At 35.6% G+C, this 25,920-nt stretch overlaps 1 protein-coding gene and 1 long non-coding RNA gene across 3 annotated transcripts; both read left to right on the top strand.

Moving 5' to 3' along the window:
- The first annotated feature begins 40 nt into the window (after positions 1-40).
- LOC105036118 (uncharacterized) lies at positions 41-4,920 on the top strand. The gene is made up of 3 exons (XR_012137873.1): positions 41-679; positions 3,259-3,312; positions 4,584-4,920. It is a non-coding gene; the product is annotated as an uncharacterized lncRNA (long non-coding RNA).
- Positions 4,921-8,593: 3,673 nt separating this feature from the next.
- On the top strand, positions 8,594-22,461 carry LOC105036107 (shaggy-related protein kinase kappa). 2 transcript variants are annotated; one of them, XM_010911851.4, is made up of 13 exons: positions 8,594-8,890; positions 10,147-10,389; positions 10,689-10,781; positions 10,869-10,928; positions 11,018-11,290; positions 16,481-16,555; positions 17,277-17,333; positions 17,402-17,542; positions 17,679-17,729; positions 17,819-17,914; positions 21,139-21,222; positions 21,318-21,420; positions 22,039-22,461. In XM_010911851.4, the coding sequence occupies exons 2-13, from the start codon at positions 10,240-10,242 to the stop codon at positions 22,125-22,127; spliced, it is 1,272 nt and encodes a 423-aa protein (XP_010910153.1). In that variant the 5' UTR covers positions 8,594-8,890; positions 10,147-10,239; the 3' UTR covers positions 22,128-22,461. The 2 variants fall into 2 exon arrangements, with proteins under 2 accessions (XP_010910153.1, XP_019703964.1); XM_019848405.3 differs by lacking the exon at positions 10,147-10,389 and having other exon boundaries at positions 8,637-8,890.
- Positions 22,462-25,920: the final 3,459 nt, after the last annotated feature.

The following is a 25,920-nucleotide window of genomic DNA, read 5'->3' as shown; positions in this document are numbered from 1 at the left end:
GATGGTGTTTAAACATATCAGTTTTTTGAACAAAATGAAATAAAAAGTCATCAAAGGATACTTCCGATCTAGCGACTGAATGCTTTTTACACATTTGGAGAAAAGCTGTCTCCATTGACTTGTAAAGTAGAATTAAATGATGCAATATACTTGATGTGGCCTATTCTAATCATCATGCATGGAGCAAGAAAATAGTGGAAAAGCAGGATTTTCATGACTTAGCATATGCTATCAGAAAGATGCATGAGACCAAGACCACTGTGTATGCATAATATTTCTAAAATATCACTTGACAAACATTTCTTCAAATTATCATGTATCTCCATGATGTCCTTTTTTTAAATTTGAGGATTTTTATGAATCAAGATTCTCTTAAAATTATTCAATTATTTTATCAATATGCTTCCTCTCTTGTTCACTCTTTAACTGAAATGTTCCATGGATTGCAAGTTCATTTTGCGCCAAGGAAAGACACTGCTGTTGGACGTTGTTTCTGGATTCTCTGTGTTGCCTGCGGATCTGTGGGTTATCTTTCATACAAAAATGATGTGTTTCTCATGACTCTTAGGTTCTTGATGCATTGGGAGAGTTAGTTCCATGTGCACCCTATGACTCATGGATGTTTTACATAGCTGAAGGCGAGTTTTTGTCATGAACAGGCCCCACAGAGTTTCTCAAGGTGAGACTGCAGTGCTCAATGTTCTTCACCTTGTTGCCTTTTTTTCCCCTCCAGAAGTGAAGTTCATCTTAAGCTTAACATTTTTCCCCTGTTCTGGATGTAAACAAAATAGGATTCCATGAGAAAACTCGAGCAACACTTGTTCCTTAATAAACTATGACTATTGGATAACTTGATTTATGTAATGAATGTTACAAGAAAATTTTCTTGTGTGCATCATTTGCTGTATAAAATAGATTCTCCATGTGTATATGTGTGTTGTGCCTCTGCTTTTGTGTCTGTGCCCGTGCATATGCAATGATTGTCACAAGAATTTTTCAGTGTCTGTTTCCAAAATTCAGAAATCATTTAGTAGAAAAACCCTATTATCTACAACTGTAGCATGCAGATCTGCATAGCACATAAGAAATGGAAGCATTATCTGCCATATAACCATATAAAATTGTTTTTTTTTCTTTTTTCTTTTTTCTGGGGTTGGGTGGTCTTTTTCTTTTTGTTCTTTAGAAGGGGGGATTAGCTTGTGCAGGATATAATTCAGGTCAAATGTGGTTTATCATGGAGGAATTTGGTGACAGAAAGATTGGGTGCTTATGTTTTCTGACAAACAGTCATTGCTAAATAGTCCTTTGTGTCATGATGCTATACCAATATGCAGTGTTAATCATATTAGGTTGATCAAAGATGGATACTGGACAAAAGTAAAAGGTGTTTCTCATTAACATAACAATCTACAACGAGTCATATGAAAAATATAACAAGGAAAAATGTTATAGGAATGGGGTTGAGTAGATTATATAAAATGGTGCTAATTTGGAGATTATCTAGTGTCCGAATACAATATAGTGCGGTCACTCAATTATGCTAAAAATATAGACAGATGACTCCCTTGAGCCATCCGTCTATGAAGTCCATGCAGCTTTACCCTCTGTCTTAGCTTCTGATTCTTCCTACAAGTATTAGCGAGGTCTTTGGTCTCATGTAGAGCGAATCATCTCTCTATCCCATTATAAATACCTTTTGTTAGTAAATACTCCCCTCACACATTGTTAACAAATGATTAGAAAAGAATATACAAACTAATAGTGGAGGAATTTTTATGAAATCTGCTGTAAATATTTTTGATGTGTGGATCACAGCCATCCATCAAATTCTCCATTTCAAATGTACCATGTACATTGCACGTGCAGAAATATAGCATCTACTAGGATTTTCTTACTCTAGAATGTCAGTCTGAAATTTAGGTTTATATTGTGTAGCATGCAATGTGCAATAAATTAAATGAATAATTTGATATATAAAAAGACAAATTGTCATGGGAATAGTTTAAATGCTAGTCTAATAATGTAGATGCCATATGTGATGGTAGTGTTGCAATATTCTTCGGTCCAATTGAAACCTGGATAATTAATGGAAGTTATTAGATGGGCTAAAATTCATATGGGCATAGAAAACAAAAGAGGAGAGAAAATTTATGAGAAATGTTAATTACTTGTTGAGCACATCTATAGCTGAAAGGTCAGTAACCCCATTGCCAAAGTTTTCCAAGGAAGTGTATGGGTCATCTCTCTCTCTCTCCTCCCCTCTCTTTCTCTCATGCTTGCTTTCTCACACATGCATGGATGCATACATATATATGTACTTCAGTATGTAGGTTATTTATGTATAGAGTCACCTGTTATATGTTGTTGTTTATAAATCTCAATTTGAAATCATGATTATGAACACTTGTTTTAAGTCTTTAATGTAAGAAAAAAATGGAGATGAATGAACAAAGAGGATATTAGGTGGAGAGGGTAAAGTGCTGTCTTGTTTTGTTTCTAGCAATTCTTTCTCGATTGTTGGGTCATAGGTTTTTGAATAATTCAAATAATGAAGAAGTAATGTATACATATATTAGAATAATGGTAAAATATTGTAAATTTGGACTTTCAGAGAAAAAAAAGAGCTAGCACAAATTGCTATAAAGTATTATAAATTAATATTGTGACTAGTTATAACTATTACTTGTTTCAACATAATTGTCTGCATTTTTGCTAATTGGTGCATAATTCTGTTTTTCAATGATCAAACGAGTAGGAATTTTCATGGAGCAACACTATGAGCAAAATAAACTAATGACTATGATATGTTCACTAGTCAATTTTTGACCAATGGATGGGTTGGCTAGGGATTTCTAAATTATATGAGTTTTTGATAGTAAGCAATATGGAGATAGTAGATCATATCCAATCGTTTGAATCATCACCTTCCATCATCTGGTCAAGATCATACTTACGCAGGTTTATTAGCATTACTTTCTATGTGTGTATATTATAAACTAGTATGGGAGGCTTGTGAAATTGTGCCTTGCCAAGTTGTTCATTCACTACAATTATTTACATCCCATGAACTTAGCCTTATGGCAAAAGTAGCCAAATTTGTGATTTAGAAAGTATGTTATAATTTCTTCCAATGAGTAAAGCTTGCTAAATTTCCCCCTGATATGATAAGCTTCAAATCATATTGAATTCCTATAGTTTTACTTTTGGACACATTATGTCATTAACATGCTTTGATTTCTGTTATGTAATTTCTTGCAGGACCTTGAGAAGCATGTAGGTCTTGACACTGTTCATAAATGCAAAAAGCTTCTCGTGAGTATGGAAGGAGTCTTTTGGGTGTATTACTTTCTTTCCCTAACTGGAACTGTAATTGTTTCTAATGGAGATGTGGACTTCTGTTTCATCTCTTCTTAATTTTATTCTTGTTGATTATATGAGCTCCACAGCTCCCACATGAGTTGATACATATATTTTGTGGGTTCATGATCTTTATAAATGATGTCAATCTCCCAACTTACAAATATACGAAAAAATCTAGAAAATGACAGACTATATCAATTAGCCTTTTTAGGCATAATTTTATGCTCTCTCTCTCTCTCTCTCTCACACGTGCGCACGCGTGCCCATGCATGTGCGCGCACACATACACATACTGCAAACATGCATGCTTGCGTGCACAATGTTCACCTCATGTATGTGCACGATCATTCATCTGCACCATCTTGTGAACATTTTCTTGCAGCAAATGCAGAATGTTAGCTCAAGTACATCTTTGTTATGTTATATGCTGCAAACAAAACTTCAGGTCTCTCAATATGAAGACCAAAACTTTACATTTTTTTATTGTTAATACCCTTGGTAATAAAAATAAACTTTTGAATTGCATCATAATCTATGAAGCGATTGATGGCAACAACCATGTCCGGCAATATTTATCAAAATATGTAAAATTCTATATGGTTGCACATAAATTCATAAATTATATCTGTGGTCTCTAGAACCTACACTTTAAACTTTCCATCTCATTGACAGTGAGATTGTAATGCAAAAAAACCTTGGCTTTTCCAAATCTTTGTAGAATTTAACATGATTGCAATATTAAGCCTGAGTAACCTGAATTAAGACTTAGGAGTTATGTGGGGACAGGAAAGTTGATATCTAAAATATTCCGGAAGTGGCAATGCCTAGGAAGCTTCTCTATATAAAGATATTATTGTTAGTCGATATGACTCCCACTTTTTTAATGATTGCCTTAAACACTATAAATGAAATTAGTGGTTGTATCTTACCTTAGTTATTATGTATAAGTTCAATAAATTAACAAAAAATATTTTCAAAAGAATATAAGCCAAGTTATTATCAATCAATATTATCCATTGCTTTACTTATTTTTATGTATATGTTGATGTCAATTGGATTTTGACCTCCATAGGGCCCTAGTTGTCTTTTATAATCATGAGTACTGCTAACCATGTTCTGAGATTGCATTGTACTTTTATCTTTAGACTCATGCCTCCTTTTGTTTTTTTGTTCTACTCTGCTGCAATCTCAAGTTTGTATGTTTTCATAATGGTATAAACCAGGTTGTTTGCTTGAATATCCTCTTACAGAAGTGGGGGCAGTAGGAGATCTTGTAGGTTTGCTGCTGCTGCTGCTGTTGTTGATGATGATGATACACTCCAATTACTCCATCTACAAGTTACCAGGATCTTGTACTCCACTATTCCCCAGGAAGGCTATATATTGAATGTATTGTAGCATTTCTCATTCCATTATCTCTGTTTGAATATGCACTTTCATCTTCTTTGGATCGCTTTAAAGTCTTGTGTTGATATTGTTTCGTAACAAGATGAATGTTTATTCTGATAATATTTGGTACGCATGTGGGTACTAGAATGCACTAATGAAAAAAAAATTATCATGAGCTAGTTTGTGCTCGGCCTAGTGCGAGATCATCCAATTTCTCTGTTTGTGCATATTGACTGCAGGCAATGTAATTCCCTATTCCTTTTGATTTCAGTTGAGTTGTAGCTGTGGCTAGAAAAATTGCATTCCAATGACAAATTATTCAAAATGATTAAGTGCTTTATGAATTGGCTGGCAGATAGACATTCCAAATTCTTATAGTACTCACAAAATATGAGACTTTTTGAAGCTCAAGGTTTTCTCTGGCACAAGAATATCCATAACTTGGCAAAAGCTCCCATTCTTTTGTTCATGGTGCCTCAAAAAAGTTCTCCATCTGCCCCATGTTAAGCATCATGTTTTCGAGTAACATGTTAAGCATCGTGTTGTGTAGTTTCTTATTGAGTTTGACGCCATTTATCAAAATCATGATTATTTTGTGGTAAGGATTCAAATCTCGGCAGGATGTTCCAAGGGACAGCAGGATAGGGTACCTCTCATGTGTCAGGATAGAATCATCCCACCATCATCTTAGCTTTCTGATCAACATATCTTGGAACATCTCTTGTCCCAAGTGTCATGATGGGATGGTTCTCATTCCATGAGAAAATTGAGACAACTCCATCCCATGAAATTTATAATATTTGTTTGTAGAGGCAACTTAGGCTATTGCCTGGCAACTGCATGCCTCCATAATCATGTTTGATTTATTCAAACTTCAAAGCTTCCAAGGCATTTCTTTAATGTTTGTAATGGATTACTATCGCATTATTTCTTTAAAATAATTGATGATGCTCTCATAGTTTGAAAAAAAAAAAGAAAAAGTTGTGTGTCACATCAACGAGGAAGAGCCACCTGAATTTTACATGTCAATTTCTTATGTAATCAAGTCATCTAGTGGACTGAGCTTTACCAGGCCGCCAAGAAGAATGCACACAAAGAACCACATCGGCTGAGTAATTTTGTTTAGCAAGATTTCAGACTTGCTAATCTTTTTTCTTCCCAAATCCCTCCCTTGCTTCCACATGGCAAGTCCCCCCTTAAAATTTGGTGAGCCATGTGGTACTTTGTTGGAAGAACCATGAATCCACTTGCCAAGGACAAGATGCTCACCATGACACCGACCAGGGGAATGAGTTGGATATGGTTTTATAATACTCTCTTTCTTTTGAGATAGATGGGGACTTCTTGAGTTAATTATTTCCCTATGCCTATCAACTTATAGGCAGTATAGAACCATGATTCCATGGAGGTGCCAACCAAAAAAAGCCTTTGGTCATTGTGATGATGACGCCCTGTCCACGCCTTTGGTTTTCTACAAGATGTTTGGAGAAGATAAATTCATACATTTTTCAATACAACAGGCATGATGTTTTGCTCCAAAAGGAGAAAGATACAAGAGCACAGATGGTTTAGGGATTGTGGAATGTGGACTGTGGATGTTCATCCACGTCAGCTATTTGGTCTTCGGGCTAAGGTGGTTTTGTTGGTCTGAACATGAGCAATCACAAAGCTTAAGCTATTAGCAAAGGGTTGGAGGTTGTATCTTTTGTGCAAAAGAATGATAAATGTTCTTTCGGGGTGCTAACATTGGATCATGCTTTGCATAGCTTTTAAAGCCTTCCAATTTTTTCCTCCCATCAGTCAATATAGATCATGAAGCAGACATCGTGCTTTAAAAGTTGTGCAAAATGTAATCCAACATGCTGCGAAAAAATATTAATCATTCTTTCTTTCGTATGAAAGATACAACTACACTTATTAGCGAAAGGATCAATATCATATATCAAACTTCAATATCCTTTCTATGTTCAATCGGATAATGCACACGAAAACATGAACGATTCAAAATTGACTCAAAATAAGATGAATCAATGTTAATTCAATCGAGAATAGAGTCGGGAGGTGAAAAAACTTGCAAAAATAAATGGATAAAATTAATCTTGATAGGAATCCAAATCCCCTCCCTCCTTACATGTGACTGGGCTACAAACATAGAAGCATGAATGAGTCAAGAATAACTTAAAACAAGAATAAGGTCAAAATAATTCAATAATGAAAATACGAAAGGGTCAAGAATGAGTTGATAATGACTCAACCGGGAATGAGTCAAGAGAAAAAAAAAATAAAAGGTAAATGGCTTGCTTGGGATTCAAACTAATGACCTCTGGCTTTGATGCATATTTCATAATTAATTGATCCCTAGCAATTTAAATTGCAAAGGAAAACATTAATAGATGGTTTGGTTAGAAGAGGTAAAAACAAAGGCATGGAACTAGTTTGTTACGACTATGCGAGTGTCACAAGAATTATACAAGTGAAATTCGTAGGGAAACATCTCTCGAGATCCAAAAGCATATTCTTTTTAAGTTGGATGAGGGGTGCAATCATTATACTAAAAATTCGAAAAACATAGAATTAGTTGCATGTGAACAAGGAATGGTATATGTGGATTGTACTTGATGATTGCAATAGGTAAGCTAGAAGTAAACAACCCTTGATATATGTGTAGAGATTTCATATTGTCATAAATCAAAAATCATATCAATGCATCCAGCTTAATGATTCAATTAATTCGTTGCCAATACAACAATTCTATTTTTGAAACTAGCTTTTGACATTTAAGATGCATATGTGTGAAAAAAGGGACAAGAGTATTTGATGGATGACAGTAATCCCATCAATCATTAAACTACTTAGCATCATTTTTTTTAATATATGAAGTTAATAATTTTTTGTTTAGTTAGTGTCACTTCTCCTTGTTTCCTTTTTCTTTAATTTGGTTGCCTGTGGGCAGCTTGGGGAGATTGAGGTATTTGTACTCAACAATTTATACATCCAGATTTTAGCATTTTAGATAGTTAGCCATATAAAAAATTATTTCGCTAATGAAAAATTTTAATATTTACAAAAAATTTATATTTTAATTTAGATAATGTCATATTTCGAAGATAGAGTAATACAGTGTAACTATATAATCAGTTAATTACTTTTACCAATCTTCTGTATAGCTTATGAAAATTTTGGCTGTAAGGTTGTTGTTGTCTATGCATAGCATTCTCATTTGAATATATAGTAGATGAATCTATCCATCCAAATGATATTCATAATAGTTATGTTTGGATAATTGATGAAAGACCCATCTATCAAATCTAATGGATCAAAGTAAGGATGAATATCTATGGTCCCATTTAAAGTAGTTGGTAGCCTTCCAATAATAATGGCAGATAAGATTGTCGGCATTAGTCTAGACATCTATTTTTTCATTAAATTTTTTCTTTTCTTGAAAAATCTCATCCATATCACATGTCAAACATGAATTTTAAAACTTCAATACTAATCATAATCAATTAAAATAAAATTAAATATATATTTTGTGGATCCAAAGCTTCTACTCATCCATCCCAAAACTAATACTGCATGCTACATAGTGCACTTAACTTATTCCCTTGGTTACCCTACCAAACGGCAGGGGATTGGTATGGTCCCTACTGATTGAACCATTTATAAGGTGCCACATCAATATCATGCATAAGAAAGTGAGGCTTTATAACATTTTGTCCTGAACATAGACTAGTTAAAGTATTATATCACTTTGTCATAAGATTGGTCACTTTTATTTATGGTCATAGAAATCCTACTTGTTACCTAAGCAAAAAAAAAAAAAAAAAAAAAAAAAAAATCCTACTGCCTTTTGGGAAGGAGTAATTAGGGAGCTAAAAGTTGGTAGTGCGGTAGTGGACAGGGGAGGAGTGTCCATGGTGTCGCTCGCGCACTACCGCTCGTCAGATCCGCTTCAGCAGGCGTCAATGGGCGGTTAGCTTCTTTTGGCGTGTTACAGAGCCAGCCCTCTGCTGCTCTTTTGATCTTGGTAGTATCAATTCACAGCCTCTCCAGAGAGAGAGAAAGAGAGAGAGATTCTAGGGTTTTCTCTCTTGTAGGAAATGATTGGTCTTTGCTTTCCTTCAATCAGAATTCTCTCTGGGTAAGCGAGCATTAACTAGGGTAACAAAGATCCATTCTTCGTTTCTTCGGTGTTTTTTTGGACTCTTTCTTAAGATTCTTGGGTAGCATTTGTAGCTAATTCCCGTGATGGTCCCCGATCATTCGGTGTCGATGATGGAAAGTTATTTCTTGTGATTTGAGCTGTTCTTTTGTGTGTGTTTTTCTAGGGTAAGATAAAATGATGGGAAAGAAATTTTGCAAAAGATGGTTTTTAGTTGTCTGAGTTGATGGAAAGGGGTTTGAGTTTTTCTTTCCCTTTTTCTGGATTTGCATCCTCGAATCTACAAGGTACTTATGCCTTTTTTTTCTGTTTTGTTAAATAACAATGCGTCTTGAGAGAGTTAATGGGACAGTAACTTTTTGTTGCTTGATATTTTAAGCAGGCATTTATCTAATCTAAATGTTTTCGAAGATTGTTATTTTAATGGTTGAATTCATGCAGCTTCTAGAAAATTACAATGGTTATTTCCAAAATGTAGAATTTTATGCAGTCAATTAGAAAAAATAAAGGGGAAAGTTTTGTATAAACACAAATCCATGCAAGTTAATTCCTAGAACTTCCTTTACTTTTTTTTTTTTCCAATGGAAAACTATCGCTTGGAATATAACCTCCTTCCACAGCTCACAAATTAGCTGCAGGATCATCATTAGGATATTTTTTATATTTTTTTGAAGGAATGGGTGGAGGTAGCAATATGTAGTAGTTAATATATATTATCAATTCAGAAAAGGAAATAGAATTATGTAAATTGGGTTCCATTAAATGTTTGGTGGGTGTAAAGTTCTAACTGTGTGTACGTATGGTGTGGGGTGTGGTTTGGGGGGCCGGGGGTCAGATGTTGGCTCTAAGCCTCTAGTATTTCCAGGGAACAGTCCATCTAATGATGGCTTCAAGGCAATAAGGATTGTGGCACATCCAACCAATGATCTTTACTGTTCATTATGATCTACAAGATGCACAGCGACTAAAAGAAAGGTTTTGAAGACTAGTTATCCATGCATCAAGTGGATGCTATGTCAATGTTAAGTTTCTTAAATATTTTCTTTTCCAAGTATTTGAAGCCACTAAAACACCTGAGTTTTTTCTGCATAGGACTTGAGGAATGCAATGAACAACATCGATCATTGACTTGGATTATGGTGTAAAAATGATCACTTTTTTGTGGACTTTCCAGATTGGATGAATATGGCAATGGTTTGAAGAGTTTTACCTATACTCAGGTTATCTATTGTCAGGTATGCGAGTTTCCTGTTGCAATAAAGGTTCGAATGAGAGGGTTGTAAAGTCAGTGGCTGAAATTAGCATAACACACACCTATCAGCAACCAAATGGCATCTGCCAGTCTGAGGCATAGTGGTGTGGGCACTTCTAGAGCAGCAAACAGTTTCAAGGGTTCATCCAGCTCAGTTGAATGGCTTGGAAGGGAGATGCTGGAGATGAGATTAAAGGACACCATGCCAGACCTGGACGAGGACAAAGTAACATTCTGTTTTTAATATTCTCTTGAAATGGTTATTGACCGGTCATATTCTTTAGACTAAAGTTCCCTATGAATGATTACTGTCTACTCCCAACATGCAAGAGATAATGCATCGATGGTGAATTTAACATTTATGACTGATTTTGTTCCATCAATCAAAAAATATTGTGCTTTGCCATTCGTTAAAAAATAGGGTACTTTCTTGATTTCTTTTTCAAACTAAGCAGGATATTTTTGTGGAACTTGTGTGTTAAAAAGTAAGATGCTTTGTCCCCTTCTTTTTTGTTTTTTTACCAGGAAATTGAGCCAGACATTACTGATGGAGTGGGTGCTGAACGGGGACATATAATTGCCACTGTTGTTGGTGGTCGAAATGGCCAACCCAAGCAGGTTGCCAGGAAATTTTTTGTGTTTATGTTTATCATTTTCTTATGGTTTACCCCTATGACAGTCACCAAATTTGTGATTACTAAACAGGCAGTTACTTACATAGCAGAACATGTGGTTGGAACAGGTTCTTTTGGAGTTGTATTTCAGGTATTGAACTTGTATTGCTTTTTCTCCAACTACTATATTTATTTTCTGTTAAATTAGATCTTAGAATCAGTTTTTCCTCTTCTTCTTAGGCAAAATGTAGGGAAACTGGAGAAATTGTTGCTATTAAGAAGGTTCTTCAGGATAAGCGTTATAAGAACAGGGAATTGCAGATTATGCACATGCTGGACCATCCTAATATTGTTGGTCTCAAGCACTACTTCTTTTCTACCACAGATAGAGAAGAACTTTACCTGAATCTTGTACTTGAGTTTGTTCCAGAAACTGTTAATCGTATTGCAAGGCAGTACAACAGGATGAACCAGCGTTTGCCGCTCCTTTATGTCAAACTCTATACTTATCAGGTCTGTGCTATCACATGCTTTACGGTTTGTCTGACCTGTAACCCAGCAATTGTATCACTTTCAGTTGCTCATATCTCAGTTTTGGACCTTGAAATTTTATCATTATTGTCATTGGGAATCGCTGTTGCAATTATGGACTCTTCACATTCATTTCAAGTGGCAAAATATGTTCATCAGCTGCTTTTACTATAATTCATTTTCCTTAAATGGTGATTCAGCGACTGTCACTTTATGAGACGTCTAATTTTTTAAGTTTTGTCCATGTCCACTAAATGCCATTCAGAGGTGGAGGCTTTTATTTGGTGCATAGTTCCATGTTAAATATTTAAGCAATCCTATGGTCTGAAGGCAACCATAGTAAAGAAAACTTGCACGTGGTACGGTCTACCTTTATGCCTTTTTGAAGATCAGAAATGCCTAAACAATATCTTTTATGCCAAAAGGAGATGATATCTATATATAATGACAAAATAGAACCTCTATCTACCAGTATTGATGAACAGTAAATGTCTAATACCTAATATTTTCTTTAATGAAAATGAAGTTGATTCTAAGGTTTGTAACTTATATTTTCTAATATCTTTGTAACTGATAACTATTGTGGAATCTCCAAGTAAGATACTAGTCTTCTGTACTTGTAAATCTTTACCTTAAATACCCATGCCTGCTTTTACATATACATGCATGCTCATACATATTATGTTACAGAGTAGCATATATTTGTATTTGTAATTCTTAAGTTTTCTTCTATTCCCCTCTTTCTTGCCACGTTTTCCCTCTCTTTTTAGCTAAATTTAATGGATGAAGCTTGTCTTAAGGTATGACCTGGATGCTCCTTATTGCTTTGGGTCTAGGACATGGATCTGGACTGAAATATTCCTTTAATGACATTAGATGGGGATGTGTTGTGTCTGAACTCTGCGGTGAACATGACATTATAAATTAGGTTTGAGCTTTATGAGGTAAACTCCTATCATTTGGAGGCAAACTGAAAACATGTTTGTGCATAACAGAATAAGGAATACCTCTTATGCATTTGCCTAAGGCCACATGTGCATTTGTAGGAGAAAGGTAAAAAAATGTCTAATTTTAGTGCTTGAGAACATGCATTATGGTAGAGTAGGAGCAGGTATCTGATTAGCCAGATCCCGATAGAACCTCAAACCTCCTTTGAAGGCAAACTGAAAACATGTTCGTGCATAACAGAATAAGGAATACCTCTCATGCATTTGCCTAAGGCCACATGTGGTTAGGAGAAAGCTAAAAAAATGTCTAATTTTAGTGCTTGAGAACATGCATTGTGGTAGATTAGGAACAGGCATCTGAGTAGCCAGATCCCAATAGAACCTTAAACATCCTTTGAGGCTTTGACTATTAATTTTACTACTTCAATGTTGAAACTATTTAATGAAGTTGCTGCTTGTGCCACTTCTCTAGAAAATCCTCCAAATAATTGGTGAATGCATCCAGAGTTCTGGTCTCCCTTCTACATGAAGTTACACTGATGATGAAACCTGGACAATTCTTTCTAATTAAATTTTATCTGCATATGAGCATAGAATCAGGTTAAGCCTCGATGTCACATTTGCGTCAAGAAAATGGGAACTCCAAAAGAACTGGTTAACATAAAGCATTGAGCAAGAACTGGAGCCAGGAAAGCACAATAAGCATAAGCAAGTAAAACCATCTGGACTCTCTTGAACTGCAGATGTTTTAACTACAAATTATCAATCCAATGGACTACAAAACAAGTAGTACTTTTTAAGAAAATCTAGTGATGCCAATGTAACTAATATTTCATGCCAACAACAGTAAAATTTTGCTTTATGCAGCAAGTAGGATGTCTTTAAGTTGTGTTAGGTGTCCACCTTCATTTTTTTTTAAAAAAAAATTCAAAATTTTAAATTATAGTCAACTGACTCAGGATTCTCTCAAATCACAGGCCATTTTAAGAAATTACTTCATGCATCAGCTTTTTCCAGCTTGTTGGAGATGACCTTGTTCGGTCATATCTGATTATGATTCATGGTTGGCTTTTTACTTGATGCTCCCGGAAACCCAATTCTGTCTTGTCAAGTGACCATGATTAGAACTAAACTTGTAGGTACAGAGTCCAGTACACAACTGATTTAATTCTGACCCTAGAAGTCCTGCATCTCTACAATGAATTAAGGATATAGTAGTAAATTTAAGCATATGTTTATGACAACTGCTATGGCATCATGCAACTATCATTCATGGTAATATGCAAGAAGTTGTGGAAGGGGAACACTATAGAAAAATAAATTTCTAGATCCACTACAATTGGTATATGAGAAGGTGGTGAATCTGGTCGTATCCATTAGCTATGAAGACCCACCAGCTGGTTTCCTATAAATGACTAACATGCTGGTGATTTAGTATAATTTATGAAAGTTTCCAGATGTAGACTAACTGTTATTTTATAGAAGATGCAATACTGGCTAATTCGAAGCAAGAGATGTCTTCTTTAACCTTAAAACAAATATTTTAGGGCCTGATTGCCAGGGTAACTTATATGGTGACAGGATATTTTGTTCTTGGAGAAGGTGATGGAAGGAAAAGAATCTTAAACAATGAGGGGAGCATTCCATCTGGCAATCCACTGCAAAATAGGATTCTGTGTTCCATCTGAAAGGTGTTTTAACTTTAAGGGCTGCTAGGAATAAAGATTTCCCATTAAACTCCTAGTTTTTTGGCTAAGCGTAGATTAAAAACATAATCTATCGCTGGGTAAGATGCTCCGGCATCCAAACAGGGTCTTAGGATTTTCTGAATTTGTTATTGTCTGACTCAGAAAACTTTGTAAAGTGTGGTTTCAAGGGTTTAGCTACCGATCATAGTCATTGTCTGAATTATGACGGGTGAGTAGTAGTACCAACTACTGGTATCACCCAGAAACTCCAAAACTTGGGTTCCTTGATGTCTTAGACATCCATATATTGGGAATACTTCATTACATTGTTGATGCTTCATATTGGCTCATCATGATAGCATCTGTACCGCACATCTATTTTTGGCACTTCTGCATGCTGATTGACTAGTCTAAAATAATATCTAACAAGAATTAGTAACTTGTATAGAGCATATATCCTAACTAGTCCAAGCAATTATTCATTATATACATGTTCAATCATATTTTCTCACACATCTGAAAGATAGAGATGTCCCTATTTCAAATTTCTTAAAATTCAGTATGCTAGACACTCTACAGATTAGCCAATATTTTAGCTTCAATGATAATTTAATATGTTACTTCTCCCTGCATGCTATATAAAAATTTCACTTTGCGAAATAATTCATCCTCCTAGCAACCATTCCAATCCAATCTGTCATTGAATGATGATTTGGTGTATGGAACATTGTGCTACAAATGCATGAAACTATTGTCTGGTTAGGATCTTACATAGTTAATTACATATGTACATGCGTTACTGCATATATGCACCAGACATGTAAGTTATACTAGAAGTCGTATATGAGGTGAATTGAGCTTCACATAAGCCTTTTCTTTTTTCTTTTCCCTACAAAACAAGAAAAAGAAGAAAAAGCTTATATAGGAATAGGACTTGATTCACCTTATTCCTTGAGATGTTGCTCTTCAAAAATACGTCGAGACTACAGAGTGGGGCTATATAATGTAATGAATACTCATACAATAGGTTATTTCATGTTAGTTGCATAACTTGCATATGTACGCCATCCATGGAAGGTAACTTTAATATGCTTTTCTTCATTTTGAATGCCGCGATTGGTAGGAAAGGGCCGGATATGTTAATTTTTGCATGATGCCATCATGCGCAGAGTCAAATGACTTGAAATGCAAAGTTGATGTATCAAATCTAATGGTAACATTTCAGTTTTACACAAAAAGTTTGATATGGTAATATTAAACCAAAGAAGGCCATCCTTTGATGTATTAACATCTACCTAAGGTCTTAAAAACTGGTGGGATGGGCAGTGTCCCGACCGTTCTGTCCATTCCTGTGAAAAAAGGGGACTGGGATCAGGGGTGGGAGAAGAAAAAGGAAAGAGAAAAGGAAGGAAGGAAGGGAGAAGAAAAAGCAAAGAAGAAAGGAAGGGAGAAGAAAAAGCAAGGAAGGAAAGAAGGAAGAAGTGAAGGAAAAAAGAAAAAAAGGAAAGAAAGGAAGAAGGAAAAGAAAGAAAGAAAGGAATGAACAAGAAAACGGAAGAAAGAAATGAAGAAGGAAAAGAAATAAAGAAGGAAAAAGAACGAACGAAAGAAAGAAATGAAAGAATAGTGGGGGAGGAGAGAGATGGAGGATGCTTACCGGGACAGCCGCCTAGATAGGGAAAAAATCAAAGGGCATCCTGTTTTGTGGAAAAACCGGGATACCCTCATCCCATAGGATTTAAAACCTTGTTGACATCAAGATGTATTCACAACAAGTGTATTGCAGTGTCGGATAATTACTTACCAAAGTTTGACATGATAGACAAGTCCAATTGCAGTGCTCATATTTTAACCTTGGTTTACATCAAATCATGCTTGTTACTTTTGTAAGTAGCTCTAATGTTGAATGGAAAAACTATGGCTATGTGGCTAATTCCTTTGCTTTTAGACATACAAGCACATTCTTGTGCATGCATGCAGATCTAGATAGAGGGATACACATACTTGCACATACATGGAATGCATTACTCGTCGAAGCAAAAGTGCAAAACACCCAAGTGGACTGCATCATCAAGGGATGCATGCAGTCTTGGTTGGCCAGTTTGGTCCTTATGCTTGACTCTCTCTCTCTCTCTCTCTCTCTCTCTCACACACACACACACACACACACACACACAAACCAGCAAATGTTACATCCACAAGTTGAGTTCGGCCCATTAGATCCTTTTATGAGTTCATTAACATGTCTTCCATAAGCATAGACACAACCAATAAGCCTTACCCTATCTATTTGGAATCGCTGTTGGTTCATAGTTTATGTTATTTTGCTCTACATCAGGTTTTGTGCCTGATCTGATCTTTGTTCATTTAACTGTCATAATAATGATAAAGAACATGCTAATTTGTACATACGATAGTTTCAGCAAAAATAATCCTCAGGTTGTCATTGGAAGCTGCCTTGACCCTTTTTTTTAAATTTTTTTTTTTTCATGAGACCGTATGAATCTTATTGTATATGCAATTCTTCATTTTTTCAGATATGCAGAGCACTTGCTTACATCCATAACAGTGTTGGCATCTGTCATCGAGATATTAAACCTCAAAACTTGCTTGTGAGATCCTTCTCTCTTCTTCCTGAGAATGTATTTATATTAGACAGACTTCTAACTGTGCCCCATCTGTATATCACAATCATGTTGTCTGTTTGCATCCATATGCATGCATACTCACAATCTTTAACATACTGCCATCAACAGGCTCGAGGAAGGCTTTTCACGGTCACATCAAGCATTTGATATTTATTTTCCAGAAATCCAGGCTTTAAATGTATTTTCATCATCAAATTAGTAGTCTTGCTGTTGAAAAATATTTTTTTAGCTCGGCTAGCTGTGTAGCGAGAATTTAAAAAATATGTCTACTGTCGTGTCTTTACACATGTATGATGAGCAGAAAATCCTTGGTTTTCTGAGGCTGTTAATTCTCAAAGTGGTGATAGGATGTTTGATTGTTATTAAGTGTTCCATGTCCTCTCTTATCCTAGTTTTTGTTTTGCATATTCACCGTGCACATGCTGTAAGCCAGGTTTATAAGTCTCCCGTCACATGCATAGGTATCAACTTGTAAGAAGTTCTCAATTAAATGGGGGACATTAGTTGACTTAGAGAAATGTTATATTTCATTAATATAGTTTTGCCATGACAAGTGAATAATATAGACATGGTAATTATTGAACCAGTTGGATTTGACGCTGTCTCCAGCTGAAACATGTCTTGCATAAACTCTTGAAAATTCATTGATTATGCTGATCACCACATACTAAACTGTTGTTTTCAGGTTAATCCACATACGCAACAGCTCAAATTGTGTGATTTTGGCAGTGCAAAAGTATTGGTAAGCCTTCTTTGCATAATATTTTTTGTTTGATTGCTTTAAGCTATGGTTCTGTTGTTATAATCCAGGTGAAAGGAGAACCAAATATCTCTTACATATGCTCGAGATATTATCGTGCACCTGAGCTCATATTTGGTGCAACTGAGTATACAACCGCAATTGACATGTGGTCTACAGGCTGTGTAATGGCTGAGTTGATACTTGGGCAGGTTGTTTCTTTCTCATTTGGAAGTTTAATTTGTAATTTTTAAATTCTATGCTATTGTATATAGTGTTTCATCAGGTTTTCTACTCCTTATTACTCCAAAAGTTCTGATATTTAAGTCAAATGCATGGCTAGTGTAGCCCTTGTTTCCTGGAGAAAGTGGAGTTGATCAGCTGGTTGAGATCATCAAGGTGATACCATTATATAATAAGTGCACATCCTCTTTATATTCTCCTGGTTTTCTGAATCCCAGTTCTGTGTCCATGGATATGTTTCAAAGGTTCTGGGAACGCCCACAAGAGAAGAGATAAAGTGCATGAATCCAAATTACACCGAGTTTAAGTTTCCACAGATAAAGGCACATCCATGGCATAAGGTAAATACAAACTATCTTAGTTTTGTATGACTTTGTTCATCTTATTTGGGCAAATGTTTCTAGCCATTTTTTTATTGAGATTTAGCTTGACTGATTGCTTGTCCAAACCCCTGAAAGCATCAATATAGGGCATAAAGCATTATACTTTCCGCTAATCTTGTTGAGTACCTTTTTATGAACTTTCTTTCTTTGGATTCTAATGAATATTCTATTGCCTTCTTAAGAGAAAAGGAAGAGAGTTTGTCATACTTGATGACATTATTTTTTGTAAGGGAAGAAAGACTACACTCCTTGTATGATGATTTTGGAATACCTTCGCGTTAAAAGAAGAAGAAATCTAAAGAAGATTTTTTTTTTTATTTTAAATATTTGCCAAATAGGAAGCATGTTTTCTGTTTTTTCACCTTGATACTCAAACTAAAATGCCTGACACCATTGATACCAGGTTGGCTTAATTGGATGAAACGTATGAAAATTAAAATTTGAGGATGTATAATAATATATCCTTTTCTAGCAGTATGCGATCTCCACTTTCCTGTGTTTATGGTTGAACACATTATCTATAACGATCAAATATACCAAAATGTAAGGAATTCGTCTCGTGGCTTGTAAATATATACAACTTAAACACATTATCTATAATGATCAATCATCCCAAAAATTTAAGGAACTCATCTCGTGGCTTCTAAATATATACAACCATTGAGCAGTTAAGTTGTCATCTAGTTAGTTAATCTATAATGCATTGATTGAAAGCTTAGTCATATATATACAAGTTTTGAATTGTTGAAGATGACATTTTTTTTTTTCTGTTGTGGTTGTAGAACTTTCATATACAATTATAAGACAACCAGTAGTGTTCCACACAAAAAATGACAGTTCCAGATATAGGTCTGTGAAACATGTTTGTTTGTGATATTATTGAATCATTTCCAGCTTGAGGATATGCATGCTAAGAAATAGTCATTTCCATTCTGCAGCTGTGATGGAATTAAGAACAACTACCAACTATGACCTCCCCCAAAGACCTCATTTTGTCAACAACATAGAGGAATGGTACTATGGCTGTTTCAAATATCATATTAACAAACTTTTCGATGTTTCTGCTATATAAAATAAGTGGATTGTACATGATGTGGAACATCGCAGATGGTGCTTATCAAGACATGCTTATTGCATTTAAATATCTTAATTGTCATGAACTAAGGGTTGCCTCAATGGTTATACCTCTTTGCCTGGGAACTAGAAGTTTCGTGTTCAAGTCTTGAGTGGTCCATCCTCAAGGATTTGGATCTAGCTAATCATACATATATCCTAATTATCATCTTCAAGGTTCACCAAACTAGTATTAGGGGTCATATTGGCCGACTCCTGGTTTCTGTACATTACCAAACCGAGGCATACCAAAACTAGGGGGATGGAGAAGGAGAGGGAGGGGGATAGAGAGAGCATAGGGCTTCCTTGGACAGAGAGGTTGAGAGAGAGATAGAGAGCTAGAGGCGAGTGAGAGAGCGAGAGAATAGGGAGGATGAGAGAGAGACAGAGGGAGAGATGGATGCATATCAGTCTGTCATCGTTGTTATTGTTGTAGGCAGCAGCATGATAATGAAAACCTATTGCTAGTGCAAGAGAGATGAGCGAAAGGCATGACTTGAGAGGTGAGTGAGGGTCAGGCTTAGCCGTGGATGGTTATATAAAACATGAACCGCCCAAACTACCTTGAACTGAGTCAAACCAAGCGGTTCCATCTGGTTTGGACTAATTCGAGGCCCAGACTGAATCGGAAGGCTGTGCATCCCAAGTAACTGACTGGTCCAAGTTAGTATGCTTCGGATCGGGCGGTTCAAGACAGTTCGGCTGTCCTTAATCATCTTGCTATGATGAATGAGATGGATGCCTTTTTTTAAATTTGAATATGCCCTTGATTTTGCAGTTTAGTATGTTTTGGAATGTCTAATATCGTAACTTATACATAAATAAAGGACTTGAAACTTTTTTCAAAGCTAAATCATGCTGTTTAACTATCATCTGAAGCATCAGTAGGAACACATCCTGTGGATACATGTCTGGAACAAGTAAAACTACTGCATGAAATCTGGAAAAAATTGAGGTGGCAATGAAATTCATGATCTCAAATAAGTCATGCTACTAATGTATGAATTTTTGGATTCTGGTTACTTGTTCTATATATAATCAGATGATTTTTCGTTAAACCATCTAGGTTCAAATTTGTTGTTAGCTCAAACTGAAGCTCTTCTCTTCTAGAAATGGAAAGTTTGGGAGGCAAGGCAGCTCAGTCAATTTGACCATCTTAGTTTGAAACAGTTTAAGTAGCTCAGTCAATTTGACCATCTTAGTTTGAAACAGTTTAATAAATTGGAAATAGGAGCTATTAAGAGGACCAGCAAAGTGCACTTTGCTGTTGGGTAATGAAGTATGCAGCTGCATCCCGATCCAGTTGTGGGAAGACTAGCTCTCACATTAATTCAATAAAAAGAAATAGTTAATAGAAGGATGTCATCCTTTGTCAAGATATGACAGCAAATAATCTTGTAAAAGAGAATTTGGAAGAACGAGTATCGCTAACAACACCTGACTGACCCTCTTGTATTAGCTCAAATTTTCTTGAAGACCACCAGTCAAGTTGTTAAGAAAGAGGAAGCTTCCTTTTCAATCAGAAGCGTTTGCCTCATGCATGGCTCAACATCTCGCATGCATGTTGATCCTGATTATTTTGGCTTATTATGGTCTGACATCTCCTATGCATGTTCATGTTGGCTAATCCAGCAAAAGATCAAGAGACTTAAGTTCCTCTTTTCCGGACAATCATCCATATAAGTTAAATTTCTACACAATTGTTTGAATTTTCTGGCTTGTTGCGCGTTGTCTTGAATGTATAGGACAGTTCATCTTTTGTGTCAGCTTATGAAAACTGTATCTTTCCAGATAGCACAGCTCTGAAGGTCTTGCTTAAATGCACAATCGCTTTTCTTAATAATTTAATCCCTATTTAGGCTCTGTAAATTCGTTAACTTGGACATAGCATTAATATATTGTTCAATCTGCTAGTTTGAGAACAGAGCAGCTGCATGCATAAACCTAATTAAGATACCCATACAAATTACATCAGTGGGAGATTTCAGATAAGACCAAAAGTTGGTGTATTAATAGCCCTTACGGTTTTTTTTAAAAAAAATTATATTTTGATATTTTTCTTGCTCCAGGTTTTTCAAAAGCGACTGCCCCCAGAAGCAGTTGACCTGGTATGCAGGTTTCTGCAGTACTCGCCAAATCTCCGGTGCACTGCTGTAAGTTCAGGATCAGATCATACCCTTCGAATAGCATTATTTATTTGAGATGGTACCATTATACTGTTGAATTCTGAGCATGTGAGAACCTGCAGTTGGAAGCCTGCATGCACCCTTTCTTTGATGAGCTGAGAGATCCAGATACTCGTCTACCCAATGGTCGTCCTCTTCCTCCGCTCTTCAACTTTAAACCTCAAGGTAATGAACTCTTCAGACATTGATCATAGCATAGCAAGTAATTCTCATATTTCTGTCAGCTAATATCATATAAATTCACATGTGGCTGTGACTTTCTAACTGTTCAAACGCCATCCTACCTCCAAGAGCTTGCTGACCTGTCATTGGACTGTTGCTCTATTTCATCTTTATACCTGTTTTTCTGTAATCTCCTTTATCTACCATGAGGCAATACTTAGGCGATGTGAATTATATTTTGCTTGTTTGATTTCCAATATCATATTATGAATGCAATAACTTAAATGTGTCATTTATCTACAAATTCTTCAGTGCAATTTTACCATTTGTAGTCAGTAATTCAGAACTTGTTGAGGGTCCAATGAAGCAGTCCCGGTACATGATCTTTATATAAGCATTATATAACCATATTACCATCTTTGATTGAATACTTGTTTTGGAAATTTAATGTCCAAAGTTTTGCTAATATTCTACCTATATAATGATTCATAAAGCATACTTTTATTTTATAATTTTCAATTTTTAGCTGATCACATATGTGCAAGTAAATATGTACATTTTCAGCATTTGCATTGATTCATAGGCCTCTGTTTCTGACTTGCCTTCTCTTGGCCTCGGCAGAGATAATGTGCATACCTCCAAATGCTCTTGAACGCCTTGTTCCAGAGCATGCGAGAAAGCAGAGTTTGTTCATGGCCTTGAATACTTAGTTGGCTTGAGAATCCAAACATCCGAGTTATCCCTCTGGATCTGTTCGTTTGGTTTGTTGGTTCATGAGATATGTAAATTCACTGTCTTTTTTTTCTCCCCTTTCAATTCCTTTGTCGATATTTTTCTTTTCTTTTTATTTTTTCCTTTAAATCCGGATCTGTGTGTGGTGAAGAAGATGGTTGGAGACCATTGGAATTGCCAGATATCGTGAGATTCCAGAGGCTTGTGTTAGCATATCATTATGTAATTTGCGGGTGTCATACTGAATTCTAATTTGAGATGCTTCAATTTCCATCAAACAGAATCAAAATTGACTTGCAAATTCCAACTTCAGTGGGTGGGCCATTCCTCTTTATAAAGAAAAAACGCAAAAGGTCTGACTGCAATGAGTTCTATGCTATGAATTTTAGTATCTGACTTGAGCCCTATGACTAAAACCACAACTCCAGTGCTGTAAAGTCATCGATGAAGTTCTCCAATCATTCCATTTTGGACCCGCCTGAATCAGCTGTTGATTCTGAGCTGGTAGAACTCATATTGTCGCCAGCGGTACTGACATGGGCAAAAATTAGGTTCCATATTTTGAGTTGGGGCATCTGCGTTGAGCCCTATAAGCAAACAATCACGATTAAATGAGTGGACGGTTGAATCTGAAATAGCAAAACCAGTTACTGTGCGTTTGTACATAGCTATTGAGAAAAATTGTGATGACTTGAACCAAAATAAAACAGTTCTGGAGCAAAACCCTAAACGATCAAGGCTTAACAAAAATCTTGTAGATGTTCCAGACTCGCCGGGAAGAGAGACTCCAGTTGAGATTCCGATGCTGGTACGAGCTCTTGACACCTGAAAGAGCACGATATAATTCTGTGGAGAGAAGAAGGAACATGCTCCGCTAGCTTTGGGTGTGTTTGGTTAGTCATTAAAAAAATATTTTTTTTTATTTTTTAATTTTTAAAAAATAAAAATTAAAAAATAATATTTGATAACGTCATAAAAAATAAAAAATAAAAAATAAAAATAATTATTTTGTATGGCAGTTAAAATTTTGGTTGCCGCAACTTCCAGGCCCTGAGGAGCAAACTCTCGCTGGAACAAATTGAAAAAATTATACCGGCATCTTCGGAAGAAATTCTGTCCTATACTATATGTACATTATAAGCAATGCACCATCGAAACAAATCAAATCTGAGGTGCCCAGAGAGATAATTTGAGACAAATATATGACGCATGCAAAACTATTATGATACAGGATATAATTTTTCAAAAATTAAGATCATCAGAAGATTATACTATATCTAGATGAATAATGTTATGGAATGGATTGTCAAGTTCGTTATCGAACATTCCAGAGGAGCTCTACGGATGTTTGCTGCCGCTTTGCACGCTTTTTTCTTTTTTTTTTGGGGGGGGGGGAGGGGGATAATCTTTTTTCGGATGTCGTTTGTTGTGTTTATGCTCATGTTGTATGAGTAGTCCACGTATAAAAATCGATCTGGTATAATCTTGTCTTGTGCAAGGGGAAACCCTACGCTACACCGCGTGGGCGAAGGCTCTCGCCCGATCTTTGCTCGGCGGGTTCAAGGAAGTCGACCCTCTTCTGGAAGGCTGCGTCGGAGAAGCCCGTTGAGGTGCTGGATGTTGGGATGGGAAGGGGCCGAGCTTGGGGAGATGGCGCCTGTCACGCTTCCGATCCAAGATTGTGAATCGAGGGTCATAGCAACCACCGCATACTCATAGAAAACTCTTCCTATAAGCATGCAAGGCATCTTATCATGCTATCTTAAACCAACAGCGGAATAATTAGATAATAATTTAAATCCAAAACATAACGACCTAAATTTTTTCTTTAATGTCTCGATAAATTCAACAATGATTCATAGTCCTTACATCAAATGCAATAAGATTTTCAACCAAAATAAAAGTATAGAGATTCTGCTTCTGATCACTCTTCAGTTATATCTTGTATCATCTTAATTCCTCAACATCTGTAAAAATAGTAAAATAAGAGGTAATGAGCTAGACAGCCCATAAGCAATGATCACTTTTCAATAGATTTCATCAGGCATTTAAGTAAATAATCATTTATAGAAAATAAGCATATAGAGTTCATCAATTCAAAATAATTTTAATTATGCAATATAATTCATGCCAAATTCATTACTTTTCCGAAAATTCAATTTCTTTCGAGATTTCAATTTTTTTGTTCTTCAATTTCTTTTCGTCAACCATGAGCTATGACTACATTTTTCTGTGGCAGGGTCATAATACCGCGTATCTGCTTGCGGTAGGCTGCGAATCATCTGCAGCTATGTCCTTTGGAATCGCTGGTCTCGCTGGCGGTTTGTCGCTGTTCTCTCTGGTGAAATGTCGCTGGTCTCGCTGGCGACATAAACCTCAGGACAATCAATTGCCAACGTATATACCCCATTGGCGGGGTCCTTTACATAGTTAGGTTGTCAATTCATAATGTTTCTTATATCATAATTCTTCATAAATCATATTTCATATTCTAATTTGATAATAAAACATATAATCATGTAATATCGAAATCAATCAATATAATGCATCACGAAATCAATATGTTCAATCATGCTTCATCATAACATTTCAAATAAGATATTTTCATAACAAAATACCATTCATCCAATTCATGCATCGTTTCACAAATCATGTCAGAAAAATACATTATAATTTGCCGATAAATCTAGAAAAAGTGAAACATTACTTACCTCGAACACACTCCAATAAATCCACATAATTCTATAAATTTTTTTCCAAAAATTCTGTTCGTAGATCATATCGCAATATCCCATGATCAAACATCCACAATCCTATACAGAATCAATTTTAATAATTAGAAAGAATACGAATACCATATTTCAACGGTTTAGATTGGGTCCGATCATCTAATTTTATCTAATCAAAATCTAATTAGGACCTAAATGATCCAAAGTTTGACTATTAGATTAAATCGGATTCGAAGTGATAGGACGAGGTTTCTTCATCGATTTCATAAAATCAAGTAGAGAGAGACAATTAGAGGAGAGAGAAATTAATGAGGTACAATTCGAATTGATCAGATGACACAATCCAACATTATGATTGGTCCAATATCTTGATTGGTGAAATCAACATGATCAAATCAAGTCATGACTAGATCGGGATCATGGATGATCAAATCTAAAGATTCATGGTCTGATCAAGGTGGGTGCCAGTACGCTGTCTGACAATCATGGATCAAGATTCTTCATTAGAATCAGATCAGACTTATTAAAAGAAATTTCTTCATTCACTAACCTTTTTTAGAGAGAGAATCAATCAAGAGAGAGAATATTTTAGAGAAAGAAAATTCTAGAGAGAGAAAACTCATCTTGAATTCTTCAGACAATATGATTCAACAAATTCTGATCGATCAGATCAAATCATGCTAAAATTATCATGTGGATAATTAAATAAGATCATGAGAAATAAAATCTAAAAATACTGATCTGATCAAAGTGGATGTCGGTGTATCGTCCGACGATCACAGATCAAAAATCCATTACGAGAATCATTTAAATTCATCATCATTCTTCTCAAAATTTTAAAAATCTTAGGAGAGAGAAATAATCTAGAGAGAGGATTTTAGAGAGAGAAAGTAGAGAGAAAGTCCAATTCTAGAGAGAGAAAATACTAGTTCAGGCTGAAGAGAGAGAGGGAAGAGAGAGAAACTCTCTTTCTCATATTTTATTATTTATATCATTATTTATTAATTTATTTTTTTTCTTCTTTTCTTTCCTTTTTTTTTCT

Source organism: Elaeis guineensis, chromosome 1, assembly GCF_000442705.2.
Source record: "Elaeis guineensis isolate ETL-2024a chromosome 1, EG11, whole genome shotgun sequence".
In the NCBI taxonomy this organism is placed as follows: domain Eukaryota; kingdom Viridiplantae; phylum Streptophyta; class Magnoliopsida; order Arecales; family Arecaceae; genus Elaeis; species Elaeis guineensis.
The sequence above is the reverse complement of the archived record's forward strand: the minus strand, read 5'-3'. Positions and strand labels throughout refer to the sequence as shown.